Genomic DNA, 21,740 nt, shown 5'->3' with positions numbered 1-21,740 from the left:
TAAAGAATCATACATTTGATTTTCGTCATGTGTTGATGAGTGTGAATCAAGCAGGCTCTGTCAATAAGCTGTCAAATGTAAACTGAGAACGATGATGTTTGTTCACAACAAACTACAGCTTGTCTAAACAAGACGATTATTCTAAGAGCAAGCACACTCATATAAATGCCTGTAACCCAAACCCAATCATCTTTTCATTAGCTTGGTCTCCGTAAACATGGAAGGGTAGTTGTAACTGGGAACTTTCGATGTCATTGCTATCACTCGGGAAAGTAACGAATTCAACCTGCGCTTGACAAGAACCTTGAGGTGTGTTTTGAAACAAGATAGCTGGCCATAAGGAGACCTAGACATTTGAGATGGACAGCATCATTAAAACAGTTTGTTGATTATCTGTGTCCTTTTTTTTCAAAGATGAGCTGGTGAGTAGGGGACAGGTGGTGTGTAACCTCCTAACTGCTGCCCCTCCTCCTGCTGCAGCTGCCCCCAGGGCTGAAGTGGAGGAAATCGACTCCTCTCCTGAGTGTGAGAGCTCGGGGGAACTGTTTCAGAGGTGAGGCCACAGTTTTATCCCTAAACTGTTTCTAATGTTTTTTACTGAAACCGCCGTGATTCCAGTGTAATTTAGTTCATCAGAAATGTCTTTCAGAGACAATGGGTACCTGCTCATGTCCTTTCATCATGTTTATATATTTAGGTCTGTCTTAAGGATTTTATTACAAAATTCTGCCAAAGTGTTTGTGTGCACAATAATTCACATGCTAAGTTATAATTTTATTGATCCCAAAGCATAGACATCTGCAGATTCCTCCAGTAATTTAACACCAATTACCATTCAGTCAACAGCTACAAGTGTGTTCACAACTCCTGTTTGCTGTTAACAACATTTTGACATATGAAAACACGTCTGTGGCTCATTGACCTCAGCTTATGCAAGCTGCAAAACACTAATAAATTAAAGTTGTACCACTAGAGGGAGGCAGAGTTACCAAAAACTCGACATAGGAAAAATAATAAACAAAAGAAACCTTTAACCTTTCACTTCAATAAAGTGGAAAAACAGACAAAAGCTGTTATATTTTCACATATGCGTTATAAAAACAAATTGTATTTAAAACTTTTAGGGTTATTATGAAATGAAATTAAACCTTTTTTGAGCAACATTTACAGTAAGTTACATGGAGTGATGTTTTTTCCAATGTCTTGTGCAAGCATTATTTGGTGACACTAAACAGTTTTTATAGGTACATAGCTCCACTCTGACAGATGCTTACATAGTGCCAGAAACTCATCACTTTCCAAATTATTCAAAATGTCAAAAAACAACCATTTTCAAACCTAATTTCATTTGTTACCTTTTGAGAAATGAGAAATGTCTTTCATGATTTTCATGACTATAGCAACTGGTACATGGAGCATGAAACAGGTCTTGCCTCTGTATGGTGACGAGGTCAGCATCCTCAAATGTGCACTTTAGGTTAACAACTTGTTTACTACAACCAGGAAGGTCTGTCTGCTTTTGGGCTAGAACACAAATAATAACACTAACTCTTACAGACTCCTCTGAAGACAGGTCAGTTTTGAACTGACACCATCTAGAGGTGTGATCTGCCTCCTCATTGCCTTTCTTGTCTTCTGCAGAGACCTGCGAATGTCCCTTCATCTTCTTCCAGTGCAGATTCATGCCAGTATCAATATTTAACTTATTAAATGCCAAAAAAAGCTCCTTATGCTCCTTAACCTCCTCATTCTTCATTCCATTCTGCCTCTAGTTCTGCCCCCTGCTGCTTGCACTTATGGCTAGCCTTAGTATATGGCATGCACTGAACTATAGCCTTTGGTATCACTTCCTTCATGATTCTTAACATAGAATTTCCAGTTACCACAGCTGGTTCAAGAGGTCTCTCAGTGAGGGAGTCACTAAGTGGAGAAACCATGAATCGGGTAATGGTGAAGCCCATGTGTGACAGATTAGGTTTACAGCTAAGCCACAGAGGCGTTCCCATTCATCTTGCTGTGAAAGCTGTACTGCCAGAGATGAAGTCAGGGAATGACTAGCGTTAGTTATTCCTGAAGGATCCAGTGGCACTGAGCGTGTGTCTTCTAGTATTTACCTTACATTCATAACAAAAGAAGAGTTATAGACAGATGAAGAGGAGTTAAACAGATGGTGGGACACGATTCTGACATATAGTTTGAGGGTTAAGGTTACAGGAAACCTCAACATCTGGCGTAGCAGCCCTTTAACAGAACCACAGTACTGGTAAAATGAAACTGAAATGTAAATAGCTAAAACCTCATACTCACTCATTTCAGCTGTACTCTCCAGGCTTTTTATTCAACAAAGTCACCTATTATTTCTTTCATTTCAAATCTCTGTTCCAGGTCATCTCAGTCTAGACAGTTGCTAGTTCTGATGGCCTGTCATGTCTCATAGTGCTGCTAAAGTAATTCCTTTATCAGTTTAGGCTTTGAAAATGATCGCTCAGCTGACTCCACAGTGACAGGGATAGTGAAAAAAAGAATCAGTCAGTCCAAAGGTCACTGAAACCATCCACAACGATGCAGCCCTCAACACTTCAAAACCTGGACAACTAACCCTAACCCTAAACCCTCTGAGATTTTTCCTTTGAAAGCTACATGGTCTGCAATCCGCTGATATGGAGGGGCAGAGGTAATATCGCCGTGAATATTGTCACTGACTGATACTGATCCACCCCTGTCAAAGTGCTGCTAACAGGGGCGGCGTTATTAGCCACACCACTAAACATTGTTTCCTCCACATTGTGGTCAAACTCATGCTTCATTTCCATAGCAGCACCATTAATGTCAGCACAAGAGAAAAAAATGGTCTATTTTGGGCAGTTTGCTTCTGCTTATACTTTCCACACTTCATTTCCTTTTTAATGACTGACTTCTGTCTTCCGTCCACATTGTCATGTCACCCCAAACTGTTTTTTCCTCTTGACTTGTTTTTGTTTAGACACAGATCATAGTTACATTAACCTAAGCTAAAACAGCCCACAATTCCTTCGACTTTTTATTTTATAAATTCCCTACTAATTACATAAAAGTAATTTTAAACTGAATTTATAGGTCAAATAAGTGGCAAATTACTACTTTAATTAAAAATTTAAAGCAAATGACTTAACTGTATATCAATCATTTTGAATAGACCCATGGTGATACAAATATTGCAGGTTCATTCTTTAATTAGTTGATGCATCAGCTGCAGATGGGGTGATCAGGACCTGGGCCGTCTAAAGCAGAGGGCCTGTATGCAGGTGCAGATCCTACATGCCCAGATCCTTACAGGTCCAACCAGTTGCTGTAGTTAATTAGTGTATCCCTGTGTCTTAACGGGTCACCATGTGTGCCCTGTGATGAAGTGTTTTGCCAGGTCACCGTGTGTGCCCTGTGATGAAGTGTTTTACCAGGTCACCGTGTGTGCCCTGTGATGAAGTGTTTTGCCAGGTCACCGTGTGTGCCCTGTGATGAAATGTTTTACCAGGTCACCGTGTGTGCCCTGTGATGAAGTGTTTTACCAGGTCACCGTGTGTGCCCTGTGATGAAGTGTTTTACCAGGTCACCGTGTGTGCCCTGTGATGAAGTGTTTTACCAGGTCACGGGGTGTGTGTCCTGTGATGAAGTGTTTTACCAGGTCAGCGTGTGTGGCATGTGATGAAGTGTTTTACCAGGTCACCGTGTGTGTCCTGTGATGAAGTGTTTTACCAGGTCACCGTGTGTGTCCTGTGATGAAGTGTTTTACCAGGTCACCGTGTGTGTCCTGTGATGAAGTGTTTTACCAGGTCACGGGGTGTGTGCCCTGTGATGAAGTGTTTTACCAGGTCACCGTGTGTGCCCTGTGATGAAGTGTTTTACCAGGTCAGCGTGTGTGCCCTGTGATGAAGTGTTTTACCAGGTCACGGGGTGTGTGCCCTGTGATGAAGTGTTTTACCAGGTCACGGGGTGTGTGCCCTGTGATGAAGTGTTTTACCAGGTCACCGTGTGTGCCCTGTGATGAAGTGTTTTACCAGGTCAGCGTGTGTGCCATGTGATGAAGTGTTTTACCAGGCCACCGTGTGTGCCATGTGATGAAGTGTTTTACCAGGTTAGCGTGTGTGCCCTGTGATGAAGTGTTTTACCAGGTCACCGTGTGTGCCCTGTGATGAAGTGTTTTACCAGGTCACGGGGTGTGTGTCCTGTGATGAAGTGTTTTACCAGGTCACGGGGTGTGTGCCCTGTGATGAAATGGGTTTTCTGTTACTGTTACCTCAGCTCCATGGCTTCTCTGGCACAGTTGCCCAGGAGAAGAGTGTGACTGACAGACTTGAGACCACTGCATGACTGATACCACGAGTTCTGCTCTAAACAGGAAAACCACAAAGGTGCAAAAACAGTGGAGCTCAGAAATAGGCCCGTCCCCGCGCACTCTTTTAACTCCGAAATGAGAGGACCGACAGTGTGGTCTGCACACGTACAGCCCTGCAGGTGTGAACTGAAACTGTTTGAGAGGTAACTTAGACGGGGTTTCTTTTCTCTGCTGGCTATGAAAATGAATTCATAGAACATTAAAGACAACGCATTTAAGTTACAATGAAAATACTTTAATTATAACTTAAACTGTAGAAACTGGAGTAGGATCTATACACAGTCTTTATATTTGATTCAGTTATGTCACTTTTTTAACTGTTAGGACAGAGTTTCATTGACAGTTATTGAGGATCCATGTTGTATGAGGCCCACTTTAACAGTCGAATATTACAGATGGAACTTCACACAGGCCACGATGTCACTTCACCATATTTACCCGCCAGTTTCTCAGAACATAGAAGGTAAACTAGGGTTAGGGTTAGGGTTAGGGTTAGACTCGCTGGCAATGGTGACCCCGTTTTCTTCTGCAAGAGACCAACACAGAGCCAAGAGGAAGTGTGTTCTGGTGTATCTAGTAAATGTGGTTCAGTTCTGAAATAAACCCATGTCCTACGGCCGGCCTGCTGTTGAAATGTCAAAATGTTTCTCAAGCAAAACAGTTTCATCAAGCAGTTCACTTTAAATATTGAAAAAGAATGAGTAGTTTGCTTAACGTTGCTCCAGACTTAGGTTGTGAGTGAGGTCCTTTATTCAAACCATAACTACTACAAATATCGGCCGCACTCAGTCAGGCAATGTTGCTAAGTTAATATTTGTCTTTTCCTCCTGTAGTTTTGGTGTGTGTTTAATTTGTCTTTGTTTCTACATCACCATAACAATGTAACCATAATAAGACAATGCTTTTTTATAGAAAAGGCTGAGTTTCTCTTTTACAGTCAGAGTTCTCAGTTCCTTTCACTACAACAGGCATGACACATCACAGACCATGGTGAACTCAAATATGTTCCCTGTAAAACAGGCACGACACATCACAGACCACCGTAAACATGCACTGCACGTCACGGACCACCGTAAACATGCACTACACGTCACACACCACCGTAAACATGCACTGCACATCACACACCACCGTAAACATGCACTGCACATCACAGACCACTGTAAACATGCACTGCACATCACACACCACCGTAAACATGCACTGCACATCACACACCACCGTAAACATGCACTGCGCATCACAGACCACCGTAAACATGCACTGCACATCACAGACCACTGTAAACATGCACTGCACATCACAGACCGCTGTAAACATGCACTGCACATCACAGACCACTGTAAACATGCACTGGACATCACAGACCACTGTAAACATACACTGCACATCACAGACCACCGTAAACATGCACTGCACATCACAGACCACTGTAAACATGCACTGCACATCACAGACCACCGTAAACATGCACTGCACATCACAGACCGCTGTAAACATGCACTGCACATCACAGACCACCGTAAACATGCACTGGACATCACAGACCGCTGTAAACATACACTGCACATCACAGACCACCGTAAACATGCACTGCGCATCACAGACCACTGTAAACATGCACTGCGCATCACAGACCACTGTGAACTCAAATATATTCCCTGTAAAACAGGCACAACACATCACAGACCACTGTAAACATGCACTGCACATCACAGACCACCGTAAACATGCACTGCGCATCACAGACCACCGTAAACATGCACTGCACATCACAGACCACTGTAAACATGCACTGCACATCACAGACCACCGTAAACATGCACTGCGCATCACAGACCACCGTAAACATGCACTGCACATCACAGACCACCGTAAACATGCACTGCACATCACAGACCACCGTAAACATGCACTGCACATCACAGACCACTGTAAACATGCACTGCGCATCACAGACCACTGTCAACTAAAATATGTTCCCTGTAAAACAGGCACGACACATCACAGACCACTGTAAACATGCACTGCACATCACAGACCACTGTGAACTCAAATATGTTCCCTGTAAAACAGGCACAACACATCACAGACCACTAATCATGCACTGCACATCATAGACCACTGTGAACTAAAATATGTTCCCTCAAATGAAACAGACACTACACATCACAGACCAGTATAATCATGCACTACATGTCACAGACCACTGTGAACAGGCACTACACATCACAGACCACTGAAACCAGGCACTGCACATCACAGATCAGGCATTCTATATCACTGACCGCTGTGAACTCAGATATGCTCCCTGGAATGACAGCACTAGCAGGGTTAGCACCGCTCAGCCTGATGACAGAAACAGGAGCTGAAGCACAGCTGGACAGTGTGTTTTCTCTGTTTAGACACCAGAGAACAAGTAGACCAAAGTGTGGAGAGTCAAACAGAGAGCCATTACTGACATTATTGAAAGTGGTGTAAAGAGCTAACTGCTGGTGTATATTGGGGGTTGTATGCTTAATACCTAAACATGGCAAGGTGTAATCATTTGATGATCTCTTCACAAGACAACTTCAGAGATTTTACGCAATACAAAATGCTTCTAATATACACTGAATGATGCTTAAATGGTTAAGACTATCACAATGCTTTAAAGATGTGACATCCAAAACGTTTCTAATCTGAACTGAAAGAGATGTAAATAATAAAGACTGTCACTTAGTGACAAATTCACTGATTTCAAGAAAAGCTGCACTGGAAACCTGCTTGAGATCAACAATATGATGAATATACAGTAACATAAATCAGGCTGTTATGCTGGGTTATAGGGGAAAGTCGTTTTTACGTAAAGACCATGTTGAACCTACAGATGGGCAAGTGCACCTGACTGTTTCTGAGAGGAACTGAAACCCCCGTGTGGGTACAGGTTGTACTCTGTTTCCCCAGCTAATGTTAGGATGAAATCAGGTTTATTTCAGAGACTAAGATCATTCTGAGATGTAAGTAAACAAAGGGGTTCTGGTTCCTGCTTTCATAAACAAACCCATTAAGACTGACTCCATCTCTTCCATATGGTCTATTGGTTCTCATTCAGGTTTTTTTTTTTTACATGTCTGACATCCCTAACACATCTCCATTCTCCTCTCATCTCTCTCTGAGCTCATTCACACATAACACTGCAAACAAACAGGAGACGTCTGAAAATCAGTTTGCACAAACACACATGCACAAACATCACATGCATTAAAGAGGACTTTGTTTCAGGTGCATATTGGAGTTGCAGTAAAACAGGACGTGGTGTGAAGGTGTGAAGAAAACACCACAGCAAAAAAAAACACCGAAGACAGACGGTGGAAACATAATGAACATTATGAGAGAAACGGGACAAAACGCTGATTTTATGTTCTGAATTTTGCTTCTATCATTATTATTGTTATTATTATTATTGTTATTATTATTATTGTTATTATTATTATTATTACTATTATTATTATATGGTGTCATTGTGATCAGGATTTACTCCTAACAGAAAGCCAATGTCACAGAGGAGTCTGCACTTTACCTCTAAAATATTCATTTAAGCACAAACGATTTTGAAAAAGGGAATAATTTACGACAAGAACAACATAACCACAGTTAGCAGTTTATACTTGCCACACCTTAAACGGAGAAGCAGTTTGACCAGCAGACCTAAGTTAGATATTATGTTTAATTACATCCAAAAAAAAAAAAAATTGTAACAGTGGTAATTCTACTCCAACTATACTAGTACCTTTTCTTTCAGCACGAATAATGTGCTTTAACACACACACACCACTTATTTCCAAAAGTAGGTTGTGAGACAGAGTGAGATAAAATGAAGCAAAACACAACAAAACTGAAAAACATGAACAGGAACCTTTTACACAGCAGTGTGAATTAATCCGCTTGGCTTTGCGTGGGTGATTTTCACTTTGACTCAGTGGGCAGATTCTAGAGAGATTAAAGCAATTCTGTCAAGACTCAACATCTCCAGGCTTGTTTGAGAAAAACAACAAAACTACAGACAAGCAATTATGGTGCTGTCTCACAGCTCAGCGGTCTGACCAACAGAAAGAGCTCATTTATATTTGCATTTATATTCATGTATGTATTCTGTTATGTATGACAGACACTTTTATCTGAAGCAGAAACGCATGCCTCGAAACCCAGCTGAGCCAAGTAGTCAAACATGACACACTGTAACAGATAGACACCAGCGCCCCTTCACTGGCCAGGAACTTGTGTCATTGTGGGTGATGTCAATAAAGTAACATGACACACTGTAACAGATAAGACACCAGCGCCCCTTCACTGGCCAGGAACGTGTGTCATTGTGGGTGATGTCAATAAAGTAACATGACACACTGTAACAGATAGACACCAGCGCCCCTTCACTGGCCAGGAACTTATGTCATTGTGGGTGATGTCAATAAAGTAACATGACACTCTGTAACAGATAAGACACCAGCGCCCCTTCACTGGCCAGGAACTTAAGTCATTGTGGGTGATGTCAGTAAAGTATCGTTATCTTAAGTGCATTACTTTCCTTGGTGACTTTCAGCAGCTGAGTGTAAGAGAAGACTTGTGATGTTAGAAGATGCATGATTGGCTTCACAGGTATCAGAGTAAGAACCGTTCACCTCACAAACACTCTGGCAGCTGCCGGGTTCATGTCTTATTGGACATCTCAGATTTGGGAGAACATTGAGGTAAAACACATAATTTGGTGCTGCGGTCAGAGAGAAAGCTCAAGATTAGTCAAATTCACCAGTCACTGCAGCTTTAACAACATTATTTAAACAACATTATTTAACCCAGTAGTCCTTAGTATTGGACTCTTAAATACTTTTACTGCAGTATTTTGCTGCCAAAATGTCATTTTATTACAAATAAACATCAGCAATCTGACTGCAAACAGCTGCTCATTTTATATGTGTGAATTACAGATGAATGTAGTAATCAAACAGCATCAAATGTCAGGGCTTCTCTACCGTATTAACCAAGAAATATGAACTACCAGCCAAAGTAACCAAACAGCATCCATTATCACATATAGGGACCATACAGTATCAACTGTCAGCTATACAGAATGCACAGTATCACCTGTCAGCTATACAGAATGCACAGTATCAACTGTCAGCTTTAATACCAAATCACATGAAATGTCCAAGCTTTGCCATATATATCCACAGTTGTAGAACTGTTATGGAATTCCCAGCTGGGCCAGTTTCAAACTGACTGATTTGAAAACTGAGACTGATAGACTAACCAGTCTAAGCACTGTTACAGTGAAACTGATTGTTGTTTTCGTGTTGGTAATATTGAGTGGGTATATGTATGTATCCTTTAAGATAAAGCATTGCTCTGCCACCACTGAAACCAAACCACAGTGCTTCCTGCATAAAGGGCAAGGCACAGAAAAGGGCTCACTCTCAGAGGAGTGCATTTCTGTTGTGTTGTTTCTTCTGTCCTAATAAAAGTTTCCTGCCTTTAAAACACATAAGCATCAAAGAAATTAAAGCAATGCATTAAAATACAAATGATGAATAATGTCACGTTTCCATGACAATAAAGCTGGACGTGAAGTTATTTCTGTGAACTTTCAGTGATCTGTGCGTGTTGGCTTTCTGACATGGTTCAGTTAGATGTCTTGTAAGAGCAGCTCGGGCTTTTGAAAACATGCAGTCTTTCCTGCTGGCTAATGTGTTACTGTGTCATCAGTGTCACTGGCAGAAATGAAGCCTCAGCTGAAAATAGGACACAATGTGTGTGTTCAGCTCCACCTCCTCTGAGCATAAAGAATATAAAGATCAAATCTCCGTGATCGCACACACACTGTGAGCAGCGAATTTAACCGGAGCTTTTAACCCTTTCTTACACATTACACAGGATGGGAGCTGCTTTCTTACACACCAGTAGTGAGCACACACTACCACTAGGCACAGGAGCAGTGGACAGTACTCCTGTGCACGGGGATCAACTGGGAGTTAAGTGCCTTGCCCAAGGGCACTGTGGATGTTTTTCCTGCCGGTCCTGGAAATCGAACTGGTGACCTCTCAGTCACAAGCCCAGTTCTCTAATCGTTAGGCCGCAGGCTGCCTGTAGTGAATAGTGAAATTGCCATGATTAGCCCCCCTCTGAACAGTTAATGTGTCTGGGTAATTATAAATAGCGTAAGTTTGGCATCGTAGAGCTACACTGTCCCTGTGTTACAGCTCTGCAGTATTTCAGTCATTACATCATATATTTCACGAAGGGAAATACAGGAGCAGAGGGTCTGCTGCTTTAAATGTGCCCAGTTCATGCGATAAAACAGAATGATTTGGTAACTGCTAAAAACAGCTCACGGGATAAAACAGAATGATTTGGTAACTGCTAAAAACAACTCACGTGTTAAAACAGAATGATTTGGTAACTGCTAAAAACAGCTCACGGGATAAAACAGAATGATTTGGTAACTGCTAAAAACAACTCACGTGTTAAAACAGAGTGATTTAGTAACTGCTAAAAACAATGAATGAGTTTAGATCTTATCAAATTTCCTTTCTCTTCCTGTTCCCTCTTTCACTGTGCCTCACTCTCTCTTTAGAATGAGACCAAGTGACTTCCTCTTAGTCGACACTGAGCATCAGCCTCTGTGATTCAACCACATCTTATCTGATCATCTAAGAGTCCTGCCACGCTTTGGCATTACACAGGATGGGAGCTGTGAGTTACTGTTTGGCTTTTGACTCTACCTCAGCATGTCACCTCTAGCCTTTCTGACAACTTAGTGTTTGGTTTTGTGCGTGTGTTTCTCACAGGGTCTGTGATCAGCATTAGAGGGTTATATTTGTTCATAGGATTAAAGTATTCATTGTTTAATACGATTTAACACAAAATATGTTTAATTCGAAACAACTAAAATTAAGCGTTTTAGTTTTTATTTTTATTATTTTTCTATTTCAATTTTTTATTTTTTGAATGTGTGACTTGGGTTTTCACTTCATATGTTTTTATGTTGTATAATGCTTGTGTAAAGCACCTTGTGACTTATGTCAGTGAAAAACACTATAAAAATAAATTTTACTTACTTTCTTAAGTAAAGTTAGCTTATATATATATGTGTGTGTGTGTGTGTGTGTGTGTGTGTGTGTGTGTGTGTGCATGTGTGTGTATATATATACATATTAACCTACAACATTTTTTTCTGTTAGTGGCTGAAAGCTAGTTCAGTCTTGCACTTAAAGATGGTCTTCCCATACAGAATAACTGAGTGACACGTGGATTAATGGTGGTTCGAATGTTGTGTAAATTTTTCACCCGTTGCATCAGTTTTTATTGAAAGGAGAGTTCTATATGCGCTTAAACCTAATTTTATAAATTTGAGCACCTGTAGACAAAAACTGAACTCATTGACTTCTATTATCATACTTTAGAGAAGATAACCCTGAAATCTAACTAGCTATACAAATTTCACAGAGATGAGTAAATTTCAATTCTTCAAAAATAATTGTTTTGAAGATTTTTTTGAAGTCCTGGGTTAGACATGGATAGACAGTGATGGAAAAACAAGGTCAAGACATGATTTTTTTCTGACATTCTCAATATTTTATTAAAACAACAAGATGTATAGTAGATCATGTCACAGGTCTTTCAAATCATGCTGAAGACCATCCCATCATTTACAAGTGTACAGATCAGCTTGTTTTATTTGAATAGATAGATAGATAGATAATCCTTTATTAGTCCCACTGACGGGGAAATCTGACAGATAGATAGATAGATAGATAGATAGATAGATAGATCAGATAATCCTTTATTAGTCCCACTGACGGAGAAGTTTGACAGATAGATAGATAGATAGATAGATAGATAGATAGATAGATAGATAGATAGATAGATAGATAGATAGATAGATAATTTATTGATCTGTGAGAGATATTGTGTTTTTACAACAGCTTGAACTAGTAACACGTGGCAACACCTTAACACATCCAAAAGTTTGAAATACAGTAAACACAACAATCGTAGCAAGAAAAAGCGCCCACTGCAACAAAGGCAGGCAGTCACAATACGCAAGCAGCAATTTAATGCGATTTCATTTTAACTAATACATTTTTGTTTTACTTTGTGAATTGTGCAGTCAATAGTATGTTGCATATTCCAGTGGATCTGAGCTGTATCCTACTTAAAGAATTATATTTCATCCTGTAGTATCTATACAACACTCCATCCTACAAACTGTTGTCTGTTATACAAGACATTCCATCCTTCAGACCAGTGTTTTATGTATGATGTTCCATCCGATAGACCAGTGTTTTATATATGATATTCCATCCTTCAGACCTGCGTTTTATATATGATATTCCATCCTTCAGACCTGTGTTTTATATATGATATTCCATCCTATAGACCTGTGTTTTATATGTGATATTCCATCCTTCAGACCTGTGTTTTATATGTGATATTCCATCCTTCAGACCTGTGTTTTATATATGATATTCCATCCTTCAGACCTGTGTTTTATATATGATATTCCATCCTTCAGACCTGTGTTTTATGTATGATGTTCCATCCTTCAGACCTGTGTTTTATAGATGATATTCCATCCTTCAGACCTGTGTTTTATATATGATATTCCATCCTTCAGACCTGTGTTTTATATATGATATTCCATCCTATAGACCTGTGTTTTATATGTGATATTCCATCCTTCAGACCTGTGTTTTATATGTGATATTGCATCCTTCAGACCTGTGTTTTATATATGATATTCCATCCTTCAGACCTGTGTTTTATATATGATATTCCATCCTTCAGACCTGTGTTTTATAGATGATATTCCATCCTTCAGACCTGTGTTTTATATATGATATTCCATCCTTCAGACCAGTGTTTTATATATGGTATTCCATCCTATAGACCTGTGTTTTATATATGATATTCCATCCAATAGACCTGTGTTTTATATATGATATTCCATCCTATAGACCTGTGTTTTATATATGATATTCCATCCTTCAGACCTGTGTTTTATATATGATATTCCATCCTATAGACCTGTGTTTTATGTATGATATTCCATCCTTCAGACCTGTGTTTTATATATGATATTCCATCCTATAGACCTGTGTTTTATATATGATATTCCATCCTATAGACCTGTGTTTTATATACGATATTCCATATATTTTAGATCTTTCTCAGCCTTCACACACTTGACACTGCCATAGACCATTTTAATCTTTCACGCTGAACGTTTTTATGGGGAAAAACACCTTCAAACTGTCACTAGGAAAATTAATTAGTTCCTTTCACAGTATCCAGTTGCAGATTTATGTATCATTTAAATATTAATACATGAACAATACAGTCTTTTGTCTTTTGCTAACTAATTACTACAGGCAAAGGTCCCATTTCTTTGAAATATTCAGTAGTACCAAGAAATCAACTGCATACTCATAAAAAGATTTCATTATGCAAATTTGTTCACAGCAGTCGGGGGGTTGGCATGTAACAGCACTTTTTACCACTGTGTCAACCACATACGCTGAGAAAAGCGCTTCCACTTCACAGCTCTGTAACAGCTCAGAACTGAGGCAACATCTGTACTGGCAGTTTAGTAAAAACCTACCAGTGCAGTTACATTTCGTTTTAAAATTCAGACTGATTTACTCTAGAAGGTCAGAGTTGAGTGTCACTGAATATCATTTTCACTCTGAGTAAACAGGACACTGAGTAAACAGTCAGTCTGCACCCCAATACAAACATATCATTAGACTTAAACAGTAGTCAGTAAAGAATGAGCTACGTGGCCACATTCAGTGTCATGTTAACCACAGCCTTTTCACGTTACGCTTAAGTAAAATAATCAGATTGGCAGCTTTATTTTGAGAGCTCTTCCAGAACTCTAATCTTGTAATGTAATTTATAGCTAAACGTGACCTGTAAAAACACTGTGTGCTATTATGCTAACAGATGATGATCTTTCAGTCTTATGAATGAAAGATCTATATCAATATCTAGAGGAAACACATGTCTAACCACATCAAGATAACACAAACCCATACGGAGAATCTACGAACCTATGTTCAGTGCAGGATCATCATAAACAGTGTGATTTATGCAGTCTCACTCCGCCCTGTGGCCAGATGGAGTAAAGACACAGATTCTCGTCTCTAGAGCAAAGTCATCCAAAGTGAAATCCTTTGACTAATGACCAAACATATCTTCCTTTGTAGTACTTCTAATTGTACACAGTGTGATGAAAATATGATGTAGTAGGAAATTATCCCCCATTAATGAACAGAGGAAATGAGGAGAGCTAATTCTCCAATCTGTCTTTACTGAGTGAATTACTATGAGAGTGAGACTCAGCTAGTCACATGCACCTGGCAGATAACTGCACCTACAGCCAGCACTGTCCTATAGTCTGTATTTCCCAAACTGCAGTTTTTTCTGTTCGTAAATTATATACTGTTATTTGAGTGAGAATGCCTTCTGCAACTTCAACTTGGATGAACTGATTCACTTGCAGACACACAGTATAGAGGACAAGCAGACCTTTGAAGCAGATGAAATATTTGGAGACCTCAACGACAGCTACTTTGACAGCAACTACAGCTATGACTATGGCGGATGCTGTCAGAAAGGGTTGGTGTGTGACCAGCAAAACATCATCCAATTTGAGGCAATCTTTACCCCCATCCTGTACTCTCTGGCTTTGGTTCTGGGGTTGCCAGGTAACAGTCTGGTCCTGGCCATTCTGTGGCAGAAGAAGCGGAGCTGGAGTGTCACAGACGCCTTCATTATGCACCTGGGTGTGGCCGACACTCTTCTGCTGCTCACGCTGCCCTTCTGGGCTATACAGGCAGCTGAGGAGTGGGTCTTCGGAACAGGGTTCTGCAAAGTGTGTGGAGCTCTATTCCAGGTAAGAGAAGGAGGGCATCTGAATTGAGTTTCAGAGATCAGGTTTTACTCAGAGGAAGGACTGGTTCTGGTTTGGTTTTGGTGGTGGAGTTTAAGAGTTTATTTTAATTCACATAACAGTTGAAAAACTCTGTCTGATGACACACCTTTAAAAACACTCTGTGCCATTTCTCTGCCTCTGTTTCTTATTCCCCAGATCAACTTTTACTGTGGCATTTTCCTGCTGGCCTGTATCAGCCTGGACCGTTACCTGTCCATCGTCCATGCCGTGCAGATGTACTCGCGCAGAAAGCCCCGAGTGGTTCAGAGCAGCTGTGTGGCCGTCTGGCTCTTCTCCTTCTTTCTGTCCATCCCTGACTGGCTGTATTTGCAGGCACAGAGGGACAGTAGGCGGAAAGACAGACTGGAATGTACCTACAATTATCCAGCACCCGAGTGGCGTCAGGCTTCCCGCCTGCTCTACCATGTGGTGGGCTTTCTTCTCCCTGCTGTGATAATGTTGTTCTGTTACTCTTGCATCCTCCTGCGACTGCAGCGCGGCTCCCAGGGCCTGCAGAAGCAGAGGGCTGTGAGAGTGATCCTGGCCGTGGTGCTGGCCTTCTTCATCTGCTGGACGCCTTACAACATCACCCTCATGGTGGACACCTTCCATAGCAATGGAAGCAGCCCAAATAGGCAGGGGTCCTGTGACGGCACTGAGGCCTTGGATGTTTCACTTGCTTTCACATATACACTGGGCCTCCTGCACTGCTGTCTTAATCCTATACTTTATGCCTTCGTGGGTGTGAAGTTTCGGCGCCACCTAGTGGACATATTGAGATCACTTGGCTGCAGACTGAAGGGTCGGGCAGTGCCTGTGTCCAGAAAAAGCTCAGTTTGGTCTGAGTCTGTAGACACTTCCCACACCTCTGCTTTCTAAAGACACGTCTGCTAAACTTCTAGAGCTAAACTTCATCTTCTAAAACACACATTTAGCTTCAACATTCTCACATCCACCTTCAAGAATGCTTGACACTTCTTTGCCATGTAGACAGCCATTGCCTATACACCTTCTTTAACACACTTCTCACAGCTCCTCTTAATGGAAACATATGTTCCTGCAAAAACACATCAGCCAGAGCCATCTTCTAAAGCGTCTTAAAAATGTGTCATCTTGGACACAGATGACTGGCTTCTTGAAATACCTTGGCATCTTTTATTTTTAAGAAAACATTTAACTTGTTGTAAATGCTTGGAGGCTTAGAGACTGGCATGGTGTGTGTTGAGTAGTCAAATGGAATGATGCCAATGTGTGTGCAAATGCACAGTCTCAAAGTGTGTACATAATTGAGTCAGTGACAGGTGAACACAGAGTAATGCAATTTAAATCAGCATTTTATATGTTTTTTTTTTTTTTTTTTCCTATGCTATGTATCTAATAAGGTACAAAGCAGAAAAGATTGCTCTGAACATGGGTACTTACTGCTGTTTTTCATTTATTCGCCATTTATATATATTTTTTACTATAAATATATTTTTATATTTTCCCTGCATGTGATACTGAGTGATAAAGGGAACTGTGGTCACCCTCTGAAGGCACAAAACCATTTTGAAATTTTCTTTTTTGGTCAGTGCTGATGGACTTTTTTCAGCAGGAATCTTCCAGAGGATGACAGGAAACGTAAAAGACAGAAAAGAACAAAAGGAATTATGTTAATAAAGTATTTCATTATTGTGCAATGATTTAAGGATTTTCATGTTAATGTTGTTTATCCTTCTTTCCGACTTGCTCAACAACTGAATTCTTTAATGTGTTTTTATGTCATCTTGCTGGGCCAACTATGACCATATACATGAGTATAAATAAGAAATAAATCTTTTTCATACTGAATTCATCCTACTTCGCTTTGTTTGTTAATTAATATTTTAAATGAAATTTCAGGAGAGGAATTTATAAGTAGAGCTCCTATCTGCGACTCTCCTTTCCGGTATGTAAGCAGTGCTCACTAACCTTGACCCACACCACAGAATGTCCACAGAATGTTTCCCTGGACTCTTTCTCTCTCTCCCTCTCTCTCTCTCTCTCTCTCTCTCTCTCTCAGTGCTCACTAACCCTGACCCACACCACAGAATGTTTCCCTGGACTCTTTCTCTCTCTCCCTCTCTCTCTCCCTCTTTCTCTCTCTCTCTCTCTCTCTTTCTCTTTCTCTTTCTCTCTCTCCCTCTCTCTCTCTTTCTCTCAGGCTCCAGGCCCAGCCACATACTGGAGACTAATTTACAAGAGCCCAAAATCCACCATCCTCATACACAACAAAGACTGACCATAGCACCATCCTCATACACAACAAAGACTGACCATAGCACCATCCTCATACACAACAAAGACTGACCATAGCACCATCCTCATACACAACAAAGACTGACCATAGCACCATCCTCATACACAACAAAGACTGACCATAGCACCATCCTCATACACAACAAAGACTGACCATAGCACCATCCTCATACACAACAAAGACTGACCATAGCACCATCCTCATACACAACAAAGACTGATCATAGCACCATCCTCATACACAACAAAGACTGACCATAGCACCATCCTCATACACAACAAAGACTGACCATAGCACCATCCTCATACACAACAAAGACTGACCATAGCACCATCCTCATACACAACAAAGACTGACCATAGCACCATCCTCATACACAACAAAGACTGATCATAGCACCATCCTCATACACAACAAAGACTGATCATAGCACCATCCTCATGCAAAACAAAGACTGATCATAGCACCATCCTCATGCACAACAAAGACTGACCATAGCACCATCCTCATACACAGCAAAGACTGACCATAGCACCATCCTCATACACAACAAAGACTGATCATAGCACCATCCTCATGCAAAACAAAGACTGACCATAGCACCATCCTCATACACAACAAAGACTGACCATAGCACCGTCCTCATACACAGCAAAGACTGACCATAGCACCATCCTCATACACAACAAAGACTGATCATAGCACCAACAGTCAAACTAATCTTCCAACAGTCAAACTAATCTGCCAACAGTCAAACTAATCTGCCAACAGTCAAACTAATCTTCCAACAGTCAAACTGATCTGTCAACAGTCAAACTAATCTGTCAACAGTCAAACTAATCTGTCAACAGTCAAACTAATCTGCCAACAGTCAAACTAATCTGTCAACAGTCAAACTAATCTTCCAAAACCTGTCAAACTAATCTGCCAACAGTCAAACTAATCTGCCAACAGTCAAACTAATCTGCCAGCAGTCAAACTAATCTGTCAACAGTCAAACTAATCTGCCAACAGGCAAACTAATCTGTCAACAGTCAAACTAATCTGCCAAACCTGTCAAACTAATCTGCCAAACCTGTCAAACTAATCTGCCAAACCTGTCAAACTAATCTGTCAACAGGCAAACTAATCTGTCAACAGTCAAACTAATGTGCCAACAGTCAAACTAATCTGCCAAACCTGTCCTCATGGGTGAGATACCTTGTGTTTTCAAAATCTCATGGAATTTCAAAAATTTTATCATATAGCATTGACATTAGTTTTTTCACATTTGTTTTGACAACACTCAGACAGTCTCGTATTTTCACAGCCCTTAAGGGTGGGATGGTGTATGTCTCTAAAAGGCAAGTTTTCCTGGTTTAGGAAAAAAGGGTTGAGATAAAAATTATTATCACCAATTCTCCTGAAGATTCTTTGTGTGATCAGCTTTCATACAATACAGTAATACAAGGTGGAAAATGCAACACACGCATCACAGTATTCCAGGCTAACATTCAGCACACATGTAATGGCCTGACCTTATGGGCCTTCTGCACTGTCATTTATCTGAACTGCAGTTTACAGTTTAAAACAAATTTAAACCAAAACAAATCATGGTTGCCTTTCTTTTTTTTTTTTTTAACTTGACTACTGTGCCCACAACTTGCTGTTTAAAATGCATCTCAACTAAGTGCCACTAGAGGTCATTCAGTCTGTAGTTTATCATAGTGAAGCTGTAGGAGATATGGTTTAGCAGACGTTTAAAGGGACACAGCTGTATTTTAACATGTCTTCTACTCAGATAATTTTCTATATTTAAAACTTTAGTATCTTTCACAATCTATGATGTGATGAAGGCTGCACTTATATACATTTGTACCAAAGAGAAATTACAGAGGCACCTGGCTTGTTTTTAAGGAAGAGAATCTGTGAAGTCTCTCAGATACATGCAGAAACTTATAATAAAATATGATTTTATGACACAGGAATCATTCCTTTGATTCAGAAGTACATCTCAGCTGAAGTTAATTTTGCACCTGAATGTACACACAAGGGTCCCCTAAGGGTCACATGACTGTCTAGAAGCTAAAAAAAAACAAACAAACAAACATAAAGCACACACACACAAACACACAGGAAGTGCATTTCCCTTTTTATAACTCTACTGTCTCACAGTTCTTAGAACTTCAAAATATTTTCTTTGAATAGGTCATTCTGAATGCCATTCTTTTCACAGGACTGCCATAAGTAACACCTTGGCCGGGGATTGGGAATTTAACGAGTATGCAAAAGAAAAGAGTGTTGGGTGTGTAGAAACCTCTAAATGACTTTTCTGCATGAAATTTATTACATAACTTACCTCTGTGTGTGTGGAGTTAAATTAAGTTAGTGACTACATGCAGGCTATACATGGAGTTAAATTAAGTTAAATTAATTACTACATACAGGCTATACATGAAGACTGATGATGGAGCTACTTCAGCAGGTAATCATATGGAGATTGTTTGGCTGACAGCTCATGGAGGAGGTCCTGAGTGAGTTTTTCACAGATAAATTTGAAGTTATGATTTTTAACCCTAACCCTGACAGTGGTTATCCAACACAGCAAAAATTCTTCCGGATGCACTGTCTGGTTCCTGAGTGAGTAAATAGCTTAGCGTGTATGCTAGCATACGTTACCTTCACTCACACTAAAAACAAGGGGTTTGAGTGTACTTATATAGCTGGTCATGATTAATATATAAAATATTTTCTTTAAAGCAGCTAATTTTACCTCAGCAGTCAATATCACCAATCACCATACAGATCAAAGTATGTAGGTGTTTTACGGTGTATTTTATATGTGCAAACCTATCTACCCTAACCAAATTATACACCTTACATTTTTCTTTTTTAACAAATGGCTGAAATTCCAACAACTCCAACACCCCTCATATTTCCAAGAAATACATACATTAAATCTGACTGATGGTCATTATCGACCTTCCTGTGAAAATGCTGTGGACTGATCTGTGCGTGTTTGTGTAAACTAAACATAGATTTAGCCAAACATAAGTCAAAATACATGTTTTAAAGATTAATAATTGGCAGTTCTGTTTCAAATCAACAGTCATTTTAAATTGTTGCACTTTAAGATGTTTTATCAGTTTTATTTGCTAAACTGTGGTAAAGCAGAACACGAGGAAGAGGGGAAATATTGAAGCTCAGAGCATTTTTTATGACTAAAAATGGCCTTGGGGCCGTCACGAGAATGGTCTGTGTGTCAGATTAGGGATGGCCAGTAGAATGGTCTGTGTGTCAGATTAGAGATGGTCACTAGAATGGTCTGTGTGTCAGATTAGAGATGGCCAGTAGAATGGTCTGTGTGTCAGATTAGAGATGGCCAGTAGAATGGTCTGTGTGTCGGATTAGAGTTGATCAGTAGAATGGTCTGTGTGTCAGATTAGGGATGGCCAGTAGAATGGTCTGTGTGTCGGATTAGAGGTGGTCAGTAGAATGGTCTGTGTGTCAGATTAGAGATGGTCAGTAGAATGGTCTGTGTGTCAGATTAGAGATGGCCAGTAGAATGGTCTGTGTGTCGGATTAGAGGTGGTCAGTAGAGTGGTCTGTGTGTCAGATTAGAGATGATCAGTAGAATGGTCTGTGTGTCAGATTAGGGATGGCCAGTAGAATGGTCTGTGTCTGTCAGATTACAGACGGTTAGAAAAATGGTCTGTGTGTCAGATTAGACACAGTCAACAGAGTGGTCTGTGTATATCAGATTAGGGATTCCATTAGCTGGTCTTTGGATTAAAGATTCTGTGAATTGCTTTAACAGTATGTGGAATGTAAGGTTTTTCAATGGAATCTCAGGCAGTCTATAAATGCTGCACTTTCCAGCTTTACGCATTTCAGCTTTTTCCTAAAACACAAGTGTAGACCGCTTTAAAAAAGGCCAAAAACACAAGTGTACACCACTTTAAAAAAGGCCAAAAACACAAGTGTAGAGACCACTTTAAAAAAGGCCTAAAACACAAGTGTAGAGACCACTTTAAAAAAGGCCTAAAACACAAGTGTAGAGACCACTTTAAAAAAAGACCTAAAACACAAGTGTAGACCGCTTTAAAAAAGGGAAACTGAAACTTTTTCTGTTTCCTTCC

At 40.2% G+C, this 21,740-nt stretch overlaps 1 protein-coding gene across 1 annotated transcript; it reads left to right on the top strand.

Annotated features, from left to right (window-relative positions):
- Window positions 1–414: 414 nt before the first annotated feature.
- LOC115821848 (C-X-C chemokine receptor type 3-like) lies at window positions 415–16,223 on the top strand (the record flags this gene model as incomplete). The annotated part of the gene is made up of 3 exons (XM_030785635.1): window positions 415–553; window positions 14,864–15,305; window positions 15,501–16,223. Coding segments are annotated over 3 exons (1,304 nt in total), but the record flags the coding sequence as incomplete, so codon positions are not given.
- Window positions 16,224–21,740: the final 5,517 nt, after the last annotated feature.

The sequence above is a fragment of the Chanos chanos genome, chromosome 9, assembly GCF_902362185.1.
Source record: "Chanos chanos chromosome 9, fChaCha1.1, whole genome shotgun sequence".
Classification (NCBI taxonomy): Eukaryota; Metazoa; Chordata; class Actinopteri; order Gonorynchiformes; family Chanidae; genus Chanos; species Chanos chanos.
Note: the sequence above shows the minus strand (reverse complement) of the source record. Positions and strands in the feature narration are given on the sequence as shown.